The following is a 19,921-nucleotide window of genomic DNA, read 5'->3' as shown; positions in this document are numbered from 1 at the left end:
ACAAAAGTGAGCATTTTGTAATCACAGAGTATGCATTCACAGAGGACAGGACTTGTTCTGACTTCTGCTTGCATAAGAATGGTATTTTTGCAAAGAGCAATGGAGGCAGGCTCTTGGAGCAGTCAAATTTGATAAAGTTCTTTGTTGTCAGTTTCCATGTGAAACTTACTTGTTCAAATGACAATAACTACATTTTCTTTTTTGCTTTTAATTTATTTTTATTATTGTTTAGCCATTCCTCATGGAAGATAAGGGTTTTGATCATGTAACCAACAAATTCTCCTAAGGTCTCCTTGTGGGAACTCAAGATCTTAAACCACAGTTTTACCTCCACCGACACATTCTTAAATACTACCTTCAATTTCTACAAAGGGGGGGAAAAAAAAAAAAAGGAAACCTTCTCTCTATCCAAACAGCCCTTTATACCTTTTCTTTAAAAGCCTTTTTGCCATTAGAATGACAAAGTTATCTTAGTGGTTCTCTCACTAATTTAGTGTTTGGGGCAAATCGCCTACTGGGAAAACATTCAATTTAATGGCTAATGAGAAATCTACTTTAAAGCAACTCCTGAAGGAAATCTTAAAAAAGAACAGCTAAGGTTATGTTTGTTTTCTCTTTCTATGGCAAAACAACCATAGACAATTAATAATAACACACTCCATGTCATCTCTGAATTCTATAACCCTCACAAATTTCGGAGGTACTTAATTTTAAATCAAAGATCCTCTTAACCTGTTCAGTTTTTCCTTTTCTCCATAGCACTTTTCACCTTCTGACATATTAGATGATTTATTTATTTAATACATTGATTTGTTGTTGTCTGTAGACACACACACTAAAATGAAGGCAAGAACATTTGTCTGTTTTATTCACTAATATATCCCAAACACCTTGACACATGGTAGATGCTGAATATGCATTTCTTTAAGGAATAAATGAATGAACCAAAACTTCCTGCCATTTTTTATTTCATTTTATTTCATATTGAAGCATAAAGATGAATTAACTTCTGGGGAAGGCCCTATATTTAATAAATTTGAGTTCATAAACTTGGAATCTAGATTATCATACAGATCCACGCAAGCACAATCTAAATAAATGATTTTTTCCTAGGCTCTAGACAAACACACAAAATAAGTCCACTGTACTCACACTGCAATATCTATCGGCATCTTGAACATGTTTATTCATTTATTTATTTTTATTAAACCTAGGCATCTGTAGTGGGAAAGATTGAGATCTCAACTAATACAATAATAAAACATTCTCAGAAAGACATAATCTGTGGGAATATGATAGCTCCAAGCATAATATGTCTTTCAGGTGAAAAAATACTTATTCTTAACATTAACTATTTGACTCAAAAGCTATCTGAAAGAGTAAATTATTCAAAAACAGGGAGGCTAATTCCTGGGGTCCATTGCATTTCTCCAATCCAAATGGGAGGAGATTTGGGGTTTATTTTCATGGTTTCAATTTGTTTTTCAAATGCACTTAGCTCAATACATTTAACTAATATCTTCTTACATTTCTGCAAGCCTATGCCTACCTCAGGACTCCAAATGCTTAAGGGTATTCAGACTTCCAAATGCTAGAGAACCACATCTTATCAAAAAACAATAAAACCTGTTGGAAAGCACTTCAAAAACACTCAAGTTTTGAGAACTTATCTTTTTGACCTTGAAAAAAATCTGAAGAAACAGTCTCTGAATTCCTCTACATCTACTTATTTCTTATTAGAATTAATAATATTTCAATATCAGCTTGAGAGAACCAAATGATCCTAAAACAACTGCCCGACATTAATGTGAGCATTTGCAAGCAAGCAAATTTATTTGAAAACTATAAATTACATATAGGCCAAAAATTGCAAAATAACGGACTGCATAAAATAACTAAACAAATTATGGTACGGAAAGGGACAAAGCAAGCAAGCAAACAAACATAAAAAATCCCCACAACAGAGAAAAGACAAATACAAAGTAAATACCACTTATTGGTTGGCAGTATAGTAGCAATATTGGATAAAGTCAGCCCTACACTGCCAATTATTGACTTGACCCTCAGCAAGTATCTCAATCTACTCCATTGTCAATTTTCTCCTTCATATGTAAGAATTTGGGATTAGATAAAATGGTTTGAGGTTAAAAGGGAAAGAGATTGTTTTACAAAGTTCAGCATGTAAAAACAAAGCAACAGGAAAATTGCAGGGCACCAGAGTTTGAACTGCTTGCATCTTTGGCTCTCACCTCCACTCTGCCACATCTTCCAACCCTGCATGTCTCTGAGCAACCTTCATAAATCCTTTGAACACACTTTGTGAAAATTTCCGGAACGGATGGTGTCAATGGACCACTTTAATGCCTTATTATAGAGAATAATGCCTTATAGAGAATAAGAACTTTAATGTTCTTATTCTCTATAAGGTGGGTATGGGTATTGATCATCAATTTAAAGGTTTTCTGTTTCTCTACAACATGTATAATTTTATAATCATACTCATGAATATAATGCTTTAGAGTGGATATGAGGCATAAAGAATAGCAATTTTCTACTTCTTCTCAAAGATAGATATCACACCTCAAGAAAGTAAATCAAGAAAGTATTGAATTTTTATAATTAGCAGTCAAAACCCATTTGCTTATAAGCTTTAAAACAGAAGATGTAAAGACAGATTAAAAAATCTCTTCTCACTGGTTTGATATATAATTCTAAGAGGATTTTCAGTTTTAAAATTCTGATGTTAATATTAAATCAACTGGTCAGTGAATATTATTATCTGTTTCTAATGTACCTTTAATAACATTACAAAAAAAAAAATCTTTGTATCTTTCAGAATAAACCTAAGCTTTAAAATACTTCCCAAGAGCATATTCTTATTTGAGGAAGTTTATCTGATGTTTTTATATCAAAAACAAAAAGAAGAGGGGAGTTTAGAATGGAAGTTAGAATTACAAAAAAGCTTAAATATGAAATTGTTAACCAACTGAGATATCTCCTATCTACCTGCAATAAAACAGAATTTAGCTGTGTATACTGCCACCTAGAATTCACTGAAATAAAACACATTCTTCTCAGATAAAAAAAGAAAATTTGCAAATGTTGCTGAACACAATACAAATTCAGCAGGGATTCTGTGACCATCAGCAATTTAAGAGAACAGCACCCTATTAAAAAGATATTCTTAGATGCCATAACCTTTCATTTTAATCTATTTATTCATAATTATTTAAGTTAGAATAAACTATAAAATCAATAGCATTTCTATTCTTTTATCTAAAATTCTTCATATGTAAAATTTCAGAGAACAGAAATAGAGGCATTCCTCTTATTGTCTTCAATCTATAAATCGGATCTCACGCTCCCATGAGTGTCCTTATTTTAAACGTAAAAATGCTACATAAGTCATAAGAAAGTCAGCTAAATCTAAGCCCCCAACTTTAAGAGTAAGAAAAAAAGGAGCATTTGTTTAAAGGAGGATTTATTTTAAATTTGTAAATGAATTTTCCCATCCTAGATTAATTCCGGTGTGTCATTAAAAAGAATCATGACAAAGAGCAATAGATTTTTTTTTTTTTTTGAGATTTTATTTGTTTACTAATCACAAGCAGGCAGAGAGGCAGGCAGAGAGAGGGGGAGAAGCAGGCTCCCCGCTGAGCAGAGAGCCCAAGGTGGGGCTTGATCCCAGGACCCTGAGATCATGACCTGAGCCCACAGCAGAAGCTTAACCCACTGAGCCACCCAGGCGCTCCAAAGATGAATAGATTTTTAAAATAAAGCATGTGTTCTGGGTTGATATTTACCCTTTTTTTTTTCTTTTGCTTTTCAGAGATAAATCTTACATATTTAATTGTAGAAAAACAGTTAAGTAAGAAATGATATACTAAAACATGAATGAAAAAACAAAAACATTTTAGACAAATTTTAATGTGACTTTCAGTAAGAAATAACCATAAAACAACCAATAACTTGGTTTTCCGATCAGAAGACACTGTCAAAGCTATCTATGCATGTTAGAAATACTCTCCACTTGGGGGTGGGGAAGCCTCAATGGCTCAGTTGTTTAAGCGGTTAAGCATCGGTTTTCAGCTCAGGTCATGATTCCCGGGTCCTCAGATGGAGCTCCCGACTCAGCAGGGAGTCGCTTCTCCCTCTGCCTCTGCCTACCACTCGCCCAGCTTGGACTTAGGTGCCTTGCTCTCACTTCGCGCACGCGCTCTCTCTCGCTCACTCTCGAATGAATAAAGAAAGAAAGAAAGAAAAAAAAACAAAAACAAAACTTTCCACTCAGAATCAGAAAAACAGGTTATCATTTCAGGATTCCCTAACTGAGTGACCTCTTACGAGTCTCTGGGATCTCAACACCAAAAAATGGGTATTTTTCTAACCCTGGGAATGAAGAAAGGCTAACAATATTAATTCCCCTCCTCCTAATTCCCCTCCTCCCACATCAATGTCAAAAGGGAACTCACATTGCAGTAAAGAGAGGTCTGAAAAGTTCAAGCCTCGATTTCCCCTTCCAGAATCTCCATCTGTTGCCACCATTAGCAGTTTGGGTTAATTGAGGTGGGGATTCCAGGAGTGCCCCAGAGGAGGAGGCTACCATTCTCCATTGGAGGGCCTCACGTAGTGGGAAGAGCACAGTTTCTGCTATCTCTCACATATTTGTTCCGGAAGTTTTTTCACTTGTTTTCAGGAGTAAACCCGAAGAACACAACGTTAAGCCCCGTTGCAAGAAGGGTATCTGAGCGACGTAAACCTGTCGCGTTTGAAAAGATTTCAATCTAAAACCGAAACCAAGCTTCAGAGGTTCGGAGATAGAGAATCTCACGCATGCGCTCTTAGAGAAAACTGGGATACTGATTTGCCCTATAAGTCCCATTTTAAAAAGAGGGAAACTTATCTCTGGGCCAATGGACATCCGCGAAGAATCTCTCCCTCTTCTCAAGCCAATAAATTTACTGTTTAGATTCTGGCTGGACTCCCCACTCTTTGCACTCCTGGTCCATTGCAGCATCCTGCGGCCCTCCGGGTCACAAAAGCTCGGTAAGTTTTGCCTTCCGATTGTAGTTCTTTTGCTATTCCTGAATAAACTCAATTTCTGGTAATTCGAGTTTACCTCTTTTTTCAGTTGACAGATGCTATCATAAATCTAATTATCCCATGGTTTTATATCTTTTAATTAATGCTCAAATCCTGCAGGATTCATTTATCATGAAATATGAAAAAATAAACCTTTCTTTTCACAACAGACATGAAACTTCTCCATGTTAAACCAAGCAAACTTCTACATCATCTGATGTGTCATCTGTCCTTTTCCATTGGTACTTTTTAAAATTTTCCTATACCAAAAACATAGTTTTAACTACTATGCCTTTTTTTTTTCCTAATGTGTGTACTTTACCTTCACACTGAAACCCTTTCATTCTGGTCAACTAATCCTGACTTTATTAGTCTGTGAAAAACCTCACAGGATTATTCTGAATCTTGCATATGTAAAATAGTTGCCAGATTAATTACAGAATTATTTCCAAACTCCATAACATCTAAACTACAATATGAGTCTGGCAGTTTTGGAATAAGGAAGCTGGGGAATATGAAAGAGAGATATATATATCTATACACACTAAGGCAACTGATAGCCTTTTCTTGAAGTGACATAATTCCATTTAGGGAGATTAAAGAATAGAGAAGCTTAGAAGCAAGACAGTGTCCCCTCTGGCTTGAAATTCAGTATATCACTTAGAGTCCACAAAATTAATCAACATTTTTTTAACCTAATCCTGAAATACTCTTCTAAATTATAGTATCTTCTGCTTCCGTCTGAGGCAGCAAATGTCCTCCCTTCTCATCTATGTTTTACCCTTAACATCTAACATTCTAATCACAGAGGAGTCCTTAGTTTGTCATGACCTTATAAAAGGAATAAATTCAGAATATTGGCCATTTTACTTACTCTATTCATATTTGTATATAAGGTCAACATAGTATATATGAAATAGGGTGAAAATTGGAAAACAAAATCATAATGATACATCACTTTTGAGTAGTAACTGGAGAGAGAAGAAATGCATTTCTTTAGTTGTAAGCACTTACATGGTGAACTTTCCATCTTGGGTTTCTTTGCAATAACCAACTTAAAAAGACCTTTCTCAAATACAGATTATTAAAAACATAGATTGTGGAATTGAGCAAAATATCTTAGAAATATCTTTTAAGATGAATAATAGTAAGAAAGTTAAAGGGTCATTCATTTATTTAATCAGCACATTTTTATGAAGTACCAGTTATGCTGCCAACAAATCCATCAAAAATGTGACCAGTTAGCTGAATGTCTGTTAGGTTCCTTAGACTTAAGTAATACTTCTCTCTCTTATCTGTCCAGCAGAATGAAAATATGTTCTTATTAAATTAGATACTTAGGTATTCTGAGTAGGAAAGGTTAAAAAATGGTTTGAGAAAATCAGCAATCAGCACTTCATCATTAGATTAACAATAGCCCCAAGGTCCTCAAATATATATGCTAATGAACAAGCAATAATATTACATTTTATCATAATTCTAAGGCTGAACTTTGGCTATTAGCCCAAACCATACCAAAAGCATTACTCAGGTATATATACTGAATGAGGATATCACCCTTGTCTGCTGACCTTAAATTTGGCCAAGTTCTTGCAGGTGATGATGGAGAGGAAAAAAATCCAATGAAACAAAATTAAGGCCTTCTGACATGGTAGACTTAAAGAACTGAGTCCAGGGTCAGGATATTGCCCCATAATTGAAAAGACCATTTTGCTCTTTTTATGATCTCAACCGAAAGCTTTCTGTTCTCACTGCCTTCACTTCTTCACTGTGCAAACCTCTCTGCCCTGCTTCAGATAGTTTAAGTCATAACAAGGGGCACTTGGGTGACTCAGAGTGACTGACTCTTGATTTTAGCTCAGGTCATGATCTCAGTGTCCTGTAATCAAGCCCCGGGTCAGGCTCTGTGCTCAGCATAGCGTTTGCTTGAGATTCTCTCTCTCCCTCTCCCTTACCCTCTGCCCACCCTCACTCATGTCTGCTCTCTCTTGCTCAAAGATCAATTGATCATAACCAAAAATGCCCTTTTCTGAAAATCTTTGCTTAACTAATTGGTTTTATTGTAGTCTTTTCTTTATTCGTTATGCACTTGGTGGTCATAGTCACTGTATGTTTTAACAGGTTTTTTTCATTCCATTCAATGAAGTTATTCAAACCTTTTAATGTATGTTCTTTATATTTCAAATTGAGTATGAATCCTTAAAAAAATATATCCATGAATTACATTTTGTCAGCAGAGTAGCGCAGCGGAAGCGTGCTGGGCCCATGAATTACATTTTTTCTATTCTTTCAGTATTCCTATGACTGTGCTCCTATCACACTAGCCACCCATGCATGTTTTTGCTTCTAAAATTATAAGAAGCTGCTAAAGAGAATACAATTCTAATAACAGCAATATTAGGCAGAAAAATTGCAAGGAGAAGGATGCTGAGGAGAAAGTCAAATACAAGTAAGGCTTGAGACTCAGAATTGAGTCTAATTCTAACAAACTCATTCTATTTTAAGTAACTGATATTCACTAATTTGTTTTTAATTTTGAGAATTTTAGTACTCATCAGCATGAATAGAATAGTTGGTATGAAGGCTTTACATCAAAGAACTGGAAGAAAAATAAGTGAACCTATCAAATAAGTGTACTTTAATCCTAAAATTTTGATAATTACAGAAGTAAGAAAAACAAATTTTCACAATGAAAGAGCATATTCTTATCAAAATGATTTTTAAAATCTGTCTACATGTCAGTATTATATAAATTAAAAACATAGAAAATTTAAACTTATCTGGAAGAAAACAAATACAAGTTTTAAAATAAAACACAACTAAGGGTGCCTGGGTGGCTCAGTGGGTTAAGCCTCTGCCTTTGGCTCAGGTCATGATCCCAGGGTCCTGGGAACGAGCCCCGCATCGGGCTCTCTGCTCAGCAGGGAGCCTGCTTCTCCCTCTCTCTCTGCCTGCCTTTCTGCCTACTTATGATCTCTGTCAAATAAATAAATAAAATCTTTAAAAAAAAACAAAACACAACTATGAAAAAAGGTCAATATTGATTTTTATGTCTTGGTATCTAATTAAAATGTTGGTTTAGTCTTTTTTCATATATTTTTTTGCATCCAATTTTCAAAATTACAATTTCCTGTAAAATAGAAACAATGTGAAATTGTTTTTGCACCTCAAAGTAAATAGTTTGTGTTTCATGAAGGAGATAAATCGTTAGGAATCAATGCCAATTATTCTCAATAAGCATCCTATTTAAGGACACTTTATTCCAAACATCTTGCTATAATAATATTTAACATTTATTGAGAGTCTACTATGGGCCAAGAGTTTTACATAGAACATTTTAGTTAAGCCTCACAATGACTCAACAAGGTCAATATATATTATCATATTTTAACAGATGTTCAGCATGTTAAATACACTTTCACAGAATTTCAAAGGAGGAAAGTAAAGTGTTCAAGTTCAAATATTTTGAGAAGCAGAGATTTGAGCCTAGTTTGACTTGATTCTCAAGTTTATGTTCTTCATAACTGACTGTACCATTGCCTTCCACAGTTGGGTACTTTTAGAAATGAGTAAGATACAGAACCTACCCTGTAGAGTCTACATTGCACATTCTCTGAGTGACTGGATACACTTCTAAAAGAAATATGATATTTTCCTCTGTCAACACTTATTATCAAAATAATAATACATATTTTACTTATAGTAGGTAAATAAGATTCCATAATCATCTTCTTTGATTATTTCTTTCCATATTAAAATTATTTTAAAGTTGTTTCCTTTCATTTCCTGCTGGCACAAAATTGTCAAATAAATTTCTTTAACTTTAAAATATAAAGTTAAAACAATCTTTTCTGAGAAACACTGAAGAAATTAGTACAAAATGATAGTAGAAATGTTGCTTAAAGAAATAGTTTTCCTTTTAAATTAAAGACAAGTTCAGAAACGTATACAAAATAAACACTAATATTTGAACTGTAAAAAACTGATACACTTCTTGTTTTTTTTTCTAGCTTTTAACAAACTCTAATAAACTAAGACAATACTTCGGGACCGTTGATTAACATTGTATTTTTCAGGACTGGATGAAGCAGAGCTGCCTTCCTTTTGGACACATTTGTTTTATCAATTTACATTTTCAGTTATTAAAACCTACAATTCACATGTCAGACACTTCTGCATGAGAAAGAGGTGGGTCTAGAAACCATTCACTCTTTTAAGAAAACATATTCAAGCTTGGGTTTCCTGACAATACTCCCTCATACACACACACACACACACACACACACATACACACACACACACACAAAACAGCTCCTTAAATTCATTTATGAATTTCTCCATGGCTCAACTCAATTTACCAGCCATTTTGACTAGGATAAAACCAGCACTATTGCCATACAAAATCTGGATGAACCCCACCTCTAAATTAGCTAATTTTTTGCTTGTTTTGCCTCTTAAATAAATCTAACTCAAACTAGAAAAACATCATGGTGTAGGAAAGTGAGCCTCAACATGAGCATCAAAAGGCCTGAATGTGAATTTTGTATTAATTCGAAGAGTTACTTAAACTCTGAACATCCTTAGTATCTTTACCTACAATGTTGAAATGACAAACTCATTCTAAATTCTCATTTTGTATACTTATAGATATGGGGAGGGATATGATAACTTATGTAAGAATGCTTGGAATACATTGGCTGTTTAAAAGTCATTAGTCAAGGGGCGCCTGGGTGGCTCAGTCCTTAAGTGTCTGCCTTTGGCTCAGGTCATGGTTCCCAGGTTCTTGGTTCTTGGATTGAGCCCTGCATCAGGCTCCCTGCTCTGTGGGAGGCCTGCTTCTCTCTCTCCCACTCTCCTGTTTGTGTTCCCCTCTCTCTCTCTGTCTCTTTTCGTCAAATAAATAAAATCTTAAAAAAAAAAAAGGTCATTAGTCAATTTCATCTAAAAAGCCTCCCAAAAACTGTAATAAAATAAAGCACTTTACAGTGTAGCATTCCTAGGCCCATTGAAATAAGACATAATGAAAATCAAGTTTCTGATTTATAAAAAGTTATACTAAGTAGGGTGGCAATCAAACCAAAATAGATAAAATTTTTTATTGAAGTATCTATTTACTGTTTACTATTGTAATTCCAATTACTAATTACTAATGTAATTCTCAAGTTATGTTTGATATTCTTTGTCTGGTGTCTGTCTCCAATAACATTTTCAGACTCTTCAGAAAATAATGCTATGGCTTATAACCCTAATCACAATTTTGTATTTATAAACTCAAGGGGCTTCCCCTTAAGAACACAATTTATACTTACCAGACAAATGCTAGCATTATGTTGACTGTATCATTGTCAAATCAGAAGCAAACACACTAGGGAAGAAAAAAACACAGAACTCTAAACATCTTTTTTTCTTACTTATATAAACTTAATCAGGGCTTGTAATTACTTTTTGAAATTGTTCTGAATTGATCTTAATGTTTCAACCTTCATTTCTACCATTGGGTTCCATCAGTAAAACCCACAGATCACTTATATTAGCAAAGCAGCTTGCTTTTTAAATGTGATATCTTGTAGTTCTTATTTACAATCCTAATCACTTCATTGATTTCAGTAAACTTGCAGTAAGAGTGATTATTAATGCTGTCAAAAGCAGAAGCTGTGATTCAATTTTTTTCTTTTTCTTTTCTTATAAACCTGGATAATTAAGATTAAGCCTAATAATGTGGCTCTGGAGGCCTCAGGGTAATTAGAAGTTTCCTGTGGTTGAGTACATAATACAGAAAAGACGGTCTTCACTTAAAATTCTACCCATGCCCTAAATTACTTATGTTAGCCAAAAATGGTTAAATAAAAGTGCTAGGAGTAGACACTCATTATAACACAAAGGTAACTAAACTTTTTTTTTTCCAGACTCAGAAAACAAGCACCACATAAAATTTAGTCTGATTTTTTTCCCTGTAATTTATGACAGCCATAAGATCTATTCTGTCTACTAAGACCAAAATAAAACCAAGGTATATGACCTTTTTACTAACTCAGGTGTGTCTTTAACACACTAAGGAATTAAACAGTGTTCTGGAAAAATAGGATAAAACAAATATGAAGAAGGTAAGAGACATTTTGGAGAAACCAGGTTTTTCAATATCAAAAGCAATGAAAGGAAAAGGTAAAACGAGATTATGCATTTTGATTTTTCAGAGAATGAGGTCGTGATGTAATAAAGCTTGTCATTCTAAATTAGATCTATTTATTTGCATTCTGAAAGGTGTGGAACAAAACATAAGTTTCCAAAGGACTATTTATCACCCAAAGACACAATATGTGAAGGAGCTGCTAGAATATTAGTATGTTCAATGTTCATCCCCTGCCCCATACTCAGAAAAAATATATGTATTTGGAACCCATATCAGACACCATTGCCTAATTTAAAAATATTCCTGGACCTCTTATTGATCAATATCTCTTATAGAAAGGATGAGAGTGTAGCATCTGAACTGAAACAGTATTATTAGAAAATGATATCGTGAGCATAAGGATGTATAATTCATGTTGCTTTCATTTGCTCAGACCATTGTAAAAATCCATAAATCATTTTCTTCTTCATGTATTGCTTAAGTGCAATTTGTCATTTTGCATTAGAGGGCTGCTTCAGCTCATCAGTGCTTTTAATTCACTGTTTAGAGTTTAACAAAACGCTGGCCCTGTCTGATAACTGAAAAGACATTGAAATGTGAAGCTGCACCAATATTAACTAGGTTAAACAAAATGGAGAACATTTCTACTTTGAACATAAGTAATGTTTTAATGGAATAGCTAGTATTCCCAATCCCCAAAACATGGATTGGTTTGTTCTCTGTTGACAAGAACATTATGCCACAGTATCTAAAGAGTCACCTAAATGCTTATAATAGCATAGGTTACAAATATTTTCTAGAAGCTCTAGTCAACATTCTCTTTCTAAAGTAGATGAACAAAACTAACACAGTGTCTTGCCCCCAAAACCTTGCCTTCCTAACTCTTAAGTTAGGTTACACTACTACAAATAAACCTATTTCATGGATACCCATAAGAAATGCAGTAAGGTCCAGGTCCTCTGAGTTTGCTCTCTGCACTCTCCTTGCTGGGAAAACAAATGCCAGGAACCACCTAGCTCAATCCTGGCGGGGTCTGGTGTTTGAAAGACTTCTCATTGACAATTTAAATTTTTCTCTTCCATTTCTTTAAAAAAAAAAAAAAAAAAAAAAACCCTCTCAAAGCTCTGGGCACACTGCAATAATAAAAGGATTTAGAAACAAATTGCTTTCAAGTCAAGTTAAATCACTGCAAACATTCATTTATCCAAACGCTGGTTAACAAACTTGTTTCCCTCCCGCCTTTTCCAGAAAAGGGTAGGGAAGAAAGCAACCCTGTTTCCTAGTTTTGAAGTTTGTAACTATGTATATAAAACACATTTGTGGGATCCTTAGCGCCCCCAATTTCTGCTGTGCTTAGAGGCCAATGAAATACATGAGTGTGCATTATCATTCTCATACACCAACCAGGACTTTTATGACAATTGATTTTGATACATCCCTCGAAATAATAACTACTTTTCCCTTCTGGTTTAGGATGCAATTTGTTTTAGCCCATATTGGCTCCCCTGGAGCGGGTGTCCTGGGTGGGGGATAAGGTTGTGTTGTCTAGGTGTTACTGCTCCCTTTGCGGTCCACAATGGGGGGAGGGAGGAGAGTGGGATGCAGTATCACAGGATATTCTGCACTTCAAAGCGGTCGTGAACCCCACTACCGAGGTTCTTATTTTTGTAATCATGGCCTCACTAAATTCCGGGGTTCACCGAAGGAAATGTAAAAGGAAAAGGAATTAAGAGGCCTTTTTAAAAGGTTTTTGTTTTGTGGGTGGCGGGGTGGGGCTGTGTAATGGTTCTAGGGTAAAGAGGCGAGGAAGGCTATTAATGCCAGTATCTGAATCTTGCCCTGAACAAAATACTCTCTCAATTGCCCTTGGATGGAGCTACCTAGAGGGAGGAGGACGGCTGGACTCGGGTATGTTCCCCCTGGCAGAAGACCCCATCGTCACCCCGAAGGTCCCGGGCAGCCTCAGAGACCAGAAGTCAGAGAGGCGAGACCCCCAGAGGACCCGGGCCGGTGTCGCCGGCCCGGACACAGGCCTTCGCGACCCAAGAAATCCTGCAGAGCCCCCAACAGGCGAACCCTGCCAAATGAGAAAGCGCCAAAGAAAAATTCTCTGGCTTGCCCTATGCTGCTTTCGCCGCTAGGAGACGCCTGTAACCCACGTTTGCAGAGAGAATTCCCGGCTCAAACACAACAGCCACCAAAAAAAAAAAAAAAAAAAAAAGGCAGCTCAAGTGTTACAGTGGATGTAGTGATTATTTACAGGCAAATCTGGCCATCTCTCCACGTTCTCATCTTCACCTCTGGAAGCTCTGTGGCTCTCAGCGAACGCCCCAAGTCGGCTCAAACTTCATCTACATTTTGAAAACACAAACCCTCTTCCTCAAACAATCTCTGGATCTGCATTGTCATTCAGCCACATGTCTCTCACATGCAAACACGCGTGCACTCGCGCGCACACAGAAGTGTTTCCAAACGTATAAATGAAAACATTAGAAAATTACCGTCATTTTAAAAATGCTCCAGAATTCTGATGAGTCAGTTGGAAGAGCTCAAAATATTTCATTTCAATCCTGCAGATCTAAAGGAAAGGGGGGGGGGGGTAGAAAATGCAGATGCAATGTCGTTATTAATATTCAGATACACTATAATCTCCTTTTCATTGATCCACAGGTCCTTTTTATAAACTGCCACTCCATTCTCAGCAGCAGACACGATGCTAAAATCATTTTAACTGCAGCGGTTTTCTCTTGGCTATGGCCAGTAGTCAATTTACTGCAGCTGAAAAAGGATTAGCCATTTTTGCTGGCATCTTTTCCTTCTAACCGCTCAAAGGCAGGACCAATCTCCATGAAAGAGCCAAGGGTGGGGGTGTCAGGGCACTAGACACGCACTCACGGGACTCACAGAGCCATGCCTCAGTCTGTAATCACGCCTGTGGACACTCGCTCTCAATACCCTGCCACGAAGAAATGTCGACGTACCTCGGGATTGGGTAAAGGGCTCTCCTTTTCTCGCAGTTTGTGGCGGTGTTACTCTCGGGTCATTCATTACCAGGAAGCCGCAGGGGACCGTTCTATATTGTGGCATAGGAAGAAGACTGAACAGGGGCAGCTTTAGTGAATAACAATCCTCTACAGCCCGTTAGTTAATATAAAAAATACGCTTTAAAAAATCTTTTTCTTGGAGAATTGACATTCATTCCACTCTCTAGCATTGAAGAGTTCGCGCTGTATTTTAAGTTCACAAGAACTGGATGCATGGATGCGCTGCTCTGCCCCCGCGTCACGGCAGTGGGCACTCAGAGCTCCTCAAGCGCATCCTTCGAGATCGGGGTGTGTGGTTTGGCGCTCCGTTGGGGCTTTGCACAGACTTGTGCACTGGGCCAAGGAGGATGGATGCGAGCACCGTTAAGTGTGCAAGCGCATTCTCCGATACCCGGAGCCCCACAGACTAGGACACTGCATGCGCTCGGCCCCTGCCCACCTACCCATCCTCACACCGGCCGGTGTTCTCAACCGCTCCGCTGTTCTCATCCAGCGGTCTTACCTCAAACTGGGCAACAATCGGTGCCCCGGTTTAGCATGGGGGTGAGGAGGGGGATCTCCAAATGTCAGAAAAAGCAGAAAATAGCCTGAGCGCGCCGCCGCAGCATAGCACTTGGCGGGGTGAGGCGCAGGGATATCCGAGGCGCCTCGCAGCGCCCAGCGATGGTCGGATGCCAGCGAGTCGAGCGTTAGGCTGGCGTGCTTGAAGGCAGAGCTCAAATGAAACTCCTCAGTCATTGATCAAAGCACTCTCAATTTGAAATAGGTCCCCAAGGGAATTCATCTATTTGGTCAGAATGTCGTGGATATACAGGAAGGGAAGAGGCAAGTCTGAGGGGTCTGCACATCTATAGTACCTGTCCTCCAACATCCCTTGGCGTGAATCCCTGGGCGTTTCAGTACCCACCTCCGCCCCACACTCCAACCGCTTCACTCCTTTCCACACAGTCCCTTCAGACCCTCACGCTTAATTTTACACAATCCATATCTCTTTAAAAAAAAAAAAAAAAAAGCCAAACTCTGCCAGAGTCCCTTAATTAGGTAACCCCTGTAGTTAGTGGCTCCACTGCAACTTTTTCCCTTCCCGGTGATTTATTACCACGATCAGTAGTAAAGGAAAATACCTTAAAGGAAAAAGAATGCTAGCGTCATTGGAAACCCCGCTCCGGAGAGAGGACACGCTGCTGTTGCTATTATGTTTTCGCATTTGCTGATGCAAACAGGGAACCTCTCTATTCCCTCTTCATTACCTGCGGCTGGGGACTGGGAACTTTCCGCGGCAGAGTCCCCAGCCAGCGTCTTGGGACCTGCGGGGCTGTTCTCACTCTCACACTCACACTCACCCCGGCGGCCAGCCCGGACGCGGGTTCCATCCCGCCCCTCCCGGCTGCCGAATGACGCACCTGCTTGACAGCCAGGTTGGCCAATTAGCAGCGAGTCGGTGGGTGGTGCTCCTCAGCGACTGGTTGGCAGAATGAGGGCGCTGCGCAAAAACAGAAAAGCGGAGCGTTCGGAGCTCAGAAACTGCCAGCCTAGATCACAGGCTCTAGGGCTAAAGCAGGAGGAGGGAAAGACTGGAAGGAAGAGAGACAGGTTAGAGGGAAAGAGGCTTGGGAAGAAAACAGCAGGAAAGAAACTGCTCATCACACTTATAGAGAGGCAGACGATGCTGGAGATGAGGACAGAGGGAGACAGAACTATGAAAGCCAAAAAATACAAATAGAGCGAAAAGAGGAGAAAATGTCAAGAAGAACATCCATCCGGAGAAATGAAGAGAATGAAAGTTTTATGCTGCAGAGCCGTTCTATGTTTTTCCGGAACAAAATTCTCTTGCTGTTTTTAAGCCCTTTTGCTTTTGCCAGCCATTGACATTGAGGCATGTTCAGCGGTGCCAGCAGCATCTCCTCTTCCTTCTCCTCTTCCTCTTCACCTTCTTCCTCCTCCTCCTCCTCTTCCACCTCCTCCTCCTTCTCCTGCTCCTCTTTTTCCTCCTCCTCCTTCTCCTCCCATCAGCAAGAAGACAAACCGAGGACAGTCTTGAAATATCGAAATTTCCTCCTTGGGATTTGCCAGCGCCGCGTTGCGCCAAGACTGTCGGAATAAAGGACGCTGGCTATTGTATTATTATTTTATTAATTGGTCAGTGGGAAGATTACAGATGAGGAAAAGGGACGCCTGTCACCCTTCCTGCGCTAAGATTGAAAAATGAGGCTGATTTGGGGGAAGCCCTAAAATGAAGCAAAAGGAATAAGATTTTTAAGGACAGAAAGCCACAGGAGCCCCCCACATAGCGCACTTTTATTTGTATTTTTTTAAGATTTTTTTTTTTTTCGTGGTGGTGGGGGAGGTGATTGGGTGGCTGGCTGGCTGCGGGAAGCTGCTTCCTTTCCCTTTGGAGATGATTGTGCTATTATTCTTTGCCTTGCTCTGGATGGTAGAAGGAGTCTTTTCCCAGCTTCACTACACAGTGCAGGAGGAGCAGGAACATGGCACTTTCGTGGGGAATATCGCTGAAGATCTGGGCTTGGACATTACAAAACTTTCAGCTCGCAGGTTTCAAACGGTGCCCAACTCGCGGACCCCTTACTTGGACCTCAATCTGGAGACCGGGGTGCTGTACGTGAACGAGAAGATCGACCGTGAGCAAATCTGCAAGCAGAGCCCATCCTGCGTCCTGCACCTGGAGGTCTTCCTGGAGAACCCCCTTGAGCTGTTCCAGGTGGAGATCGAAGTGCTGGACATCAATGACAACCCCCCCTCCTTCCCCGAGCCGGACCTGACGGTGGAGATCTCTGAGAGCGCCACGCCGGGCACCCGCTTCCCCCTGGAGAGCGCATTCGACCCAGACGTGGGCACCAACTCCTTGCGCGACTACGAGATAACCCCCAACAGCTACTTCTCTCTGGACGTGCAGACCCAGGGGGATGGCAACCGATTCGCGGAGCTGGTGCTGGAGAAGCCACTGGACCGAGAACAGCAAGCGGTGCACCGCTACGTGCTGACCGCGGTGGACGGGGGAGGAGCGGGAGGAGGAGGAGAAGGAGGGGGAGGCGGCGGGGGAGGGGGCCTACCCCCCCAGCAGCAGCGCACCGGTACTGCCCTACTCACCATCCGAGTGCTGGACTCCAACGACAACGTCCCCGCCTTCGACCAACCCGTCTACACTGTGTCCCTACCAGAGAACTCGCCACCCGGCACGCTCGTAATCCAGCTCAACGCCACAGACCCAGATGAGGGACAGAATGGCGAAGTCGTGTACTCCTTTAGCAGCCACATTTCGCCCCGGGCGCGGGAGCTCTTTGGACTCTCCCCGCGCACCGGCCGGCTGGAGGTGAGCGGCGAGCTAGACTATGAAGAGAGCCCAGTGTACCAAGTATACGTACAAGCCAAGGACTTGGGCCCCAACGCCGTGCCCGCGCACTGCAAAGTGCTAGTGCGAGTACTGGATGCTAACGACAACGCGCCAGAGATCAGCTTCAGCACGGTGAAGGAGGCGGTGAGCGAAGGCGCCGCGCCCGGTACAGTGGTGGCCCTGTTCAGCGTGACCGACCGCGACTCAGAGGAAAATGGGCAGGTGCAGTGCGAGCTGTTAGGGGATGTGCCGTTCCGCCTCAAGTCTTCCTTCAAGAACTACTATACCATCGTGACTGAGGCCCCACTGGACCGAGAGGCTGGAGACTCCTACACCCTAACAGTGGTGGCTCGGGACCGGGGCGAGCCGGCGCTCTCAACCAGTAAGTCGATCCAGGTACAAGTGTCAGATGTGAACGACAACGCACCGCGGTTTAGCCAGCCGGTCTACGACGTGTATGTGACCGAGAACAACGTGCCGGGCGCGTACATCTACGCGGTGAGCGCCACAGACCGCGATGAGGGCGCCAACGCCCAGCTAGCCTACTCAATCCTGGAGTGCCAGATCCAGGGCATGAGCGTCTTCACTTACGTGTCCATCAACTCTGAGAACGGCTACTTGTACGCCCTGCGCTCCTTCGACTACGAGCAGCTCAAGGACTTCAGCTTCCAAGTGGAAGCTCGGGACGCCGGAAGCCCCCAGGCTCTGGCTGGTAACGCCACGGTCAACATCCTCATCGTGGATCAGAACGACAATGCCCCTGCCATAGTGGCGCCCCTCCCTGGGCGCAACGGGACTCCAGCGCGGGAGGTGCTGCCCCGGTCGGCGGAGCCAGGTTACCTGCTGACCCGCGTGGCCGCAGTGGACGCGGACGACGGCGAGAACGCCCGGCTCACCTACAGCATTGTGCGGGGCAACGAAATGAACCTCTTCCGCATGGACTGGCGCACTGGGGAACTCCGCACCGCGCGTCGGGTGCCGGCCAAGCGCGACCCCCAGCGGCCTTACGAGCTGGTGATCGAGGTGCGCGACCACGGGCAGCCGCCCCTGTCCTCCACTGCCACACTGGTGGTGCAGCTGGTGGATGGAGCTGTGGAGCCCCAGGGTGGGGGCGGGGGCGGTAGCGGGGGGTCAGGGGAGCATCAGCGCCCCAGCCGCTCTGGCGGCGGGGAGACCTCTCTGGACCTAACCCTCATTCTCATAATTGCGCTGGGCTCGGTGTCCTTCATATTCCTGCTAGCCATGATCGTGCTTGCCGTGCGTTGCCAAAAAGAGAAGAAGCTCAACATCTACACGTGTCTAGCCAGCGACTGCTGCCTTTGCTGCTGCTGCTGTGGCAGCGGGAGCTCGACCTGCTGCGGCCGCCAAGCCCGGGCGCGCAAGAAAAAACTCAGCAAGTCGGACATCATGCTGGTGCAAAGCTCCAATGTACCCAGTAACCCGGCCCAAGTGCCGGTGGAGGAGTCCGGGAGCTTCGGCTCCCACCACCACAACCAGAATTACTGCTACCAGGTCTGCCTGACCCCTGAGTCTGCCAAGACCGACCTGATGTTCCTTAAGCCCTGCAGTCCTTCACGGAGTACGGACACTGAGCACAACCCCTGTGGGGCCATCGTCACCGGCTACACAGACCAGCAGCCCGACATCATCTCCAACGGAAGCATTTTGTCCAACGAGGTAAGGCTGAAGCGAAAGGACCACCATCTCTCATCTCCTCCATCTGAAAGCCTTCTCTAGCCCGGCCCTTGTATCTCTGGTGCACTGTGTATTTATATTTAGGATATTAACTTATTTGTATCTTTGTGGGGGCAGGAATTGGGGGGAGGCTATCCCACCCCTTCGTATGTAACCTAAACTTCGTGTTGTCCCTAATTTTCTGCGCTCCACCCCTCCACATTTACTTTCATTTCCTCCCCTTGGTGCTTTGCCACCTTGGACCCTCCTTCTTCCCTCTGGCATCGTTCCTTTAAAATCCTAACCCCTTCTCAGTCCTTTCCCTTCTCAGAATTCTGAGGGGAACAAGGGAACTGCGATGGAGGGACTTTTTGGTACTGGCAAAGGTCTTTTTGCGTTTGCCCCAGGCATTAATAAAGTTAATTCTGTTTGCTTTGTTTATCGATGGTTTCAGTCGCGTGTAAAGTAAGCTATAGATTGTTTAACTTCGCACAGTTGTCTAAACTCAAATGCATGTTTTAGTGAATAAGTTATCAGATCCTTGTCCTCTGAACTCGGGTTACAGAAAAGCCTTCAGTTCTGCTCTGGACAGCATTTACAGACGCTCCTCAAGTCCAACGCCCACACAGTATGAATTTG

General features: G+C 41.5%; 1 protein-coding gene, 1 long non-coding RNA gene and 1 pseudogene across 4 annotated transcripts in view; 1 reads left to right on the top strand and 2 right to left on the bottom strand.

The window, feature by feature from the left end:
* The window catches only part of LOC123936858, a 70,188-nt pseudogene extending 64,762 nt beyond the window's left edge, over positions 1-5,426 (bottom strand).
* Positions 5,427-10,391: 4,965 nt separating this feature from the next.
* Positions 10,392-14,300, bottom strand: LOC123930970. The gene is made up of 3 exons (XR_006816194.1): positions 14,194-14,300; positions 13,714-13,790; positions 10,392-10,447 (listed from the first exon to the last, which is right to left on the bottom strand). It is a non-coding gene; the product is annotated as an uncharacterized LOC123930970 (long non-coding RNA).
* Positions 14,301-15,732: 1,432 nt separating this feature from the next.
* The window catches only part of PCDH10 (protocadherin 10), a 60,387-nt gene continuing 56,198 nt past the window's right edge, over positions 15,733-19,921 (top strand). For 2 of the 3 annotated variants that reach the window (XM_045997999.1, XM_045998001.1), the window contains exon 1: positions 15,734-19,285. In XM_045997999.1, coding sequence (XP_045853955.1) covers positions 16,655-19,285 — 2,631 coding nt within the window. In that variant the 5' untranslated portion in view covers positions 15,734-16,654. Of the gene's footprint in view, positions 19,286-19,921 lie in introns of all 3 variants that reach the window. The other variant, XM_045998000.1, reaches the window with a different exon arrangement.

This window comes from Meles meles, chromosome 2 (genome assembly GCF_922984935.1).
Source record: "Meles meles chromosome 2, mMelMel3.1 paternal haplotype, whole genome shotgun sequence".
In the NCBI taxonomy this organism is placed as follows: Eukaryota; Metazoa; Chordata; class Mammalia; order Carnivora; family Mustelidae; genus Meles; species Meles meles.
Note: the sequence above shows the minus strand (reverse complement) of the source record. Positions and strands in the feature narration are given on the sequence as shown.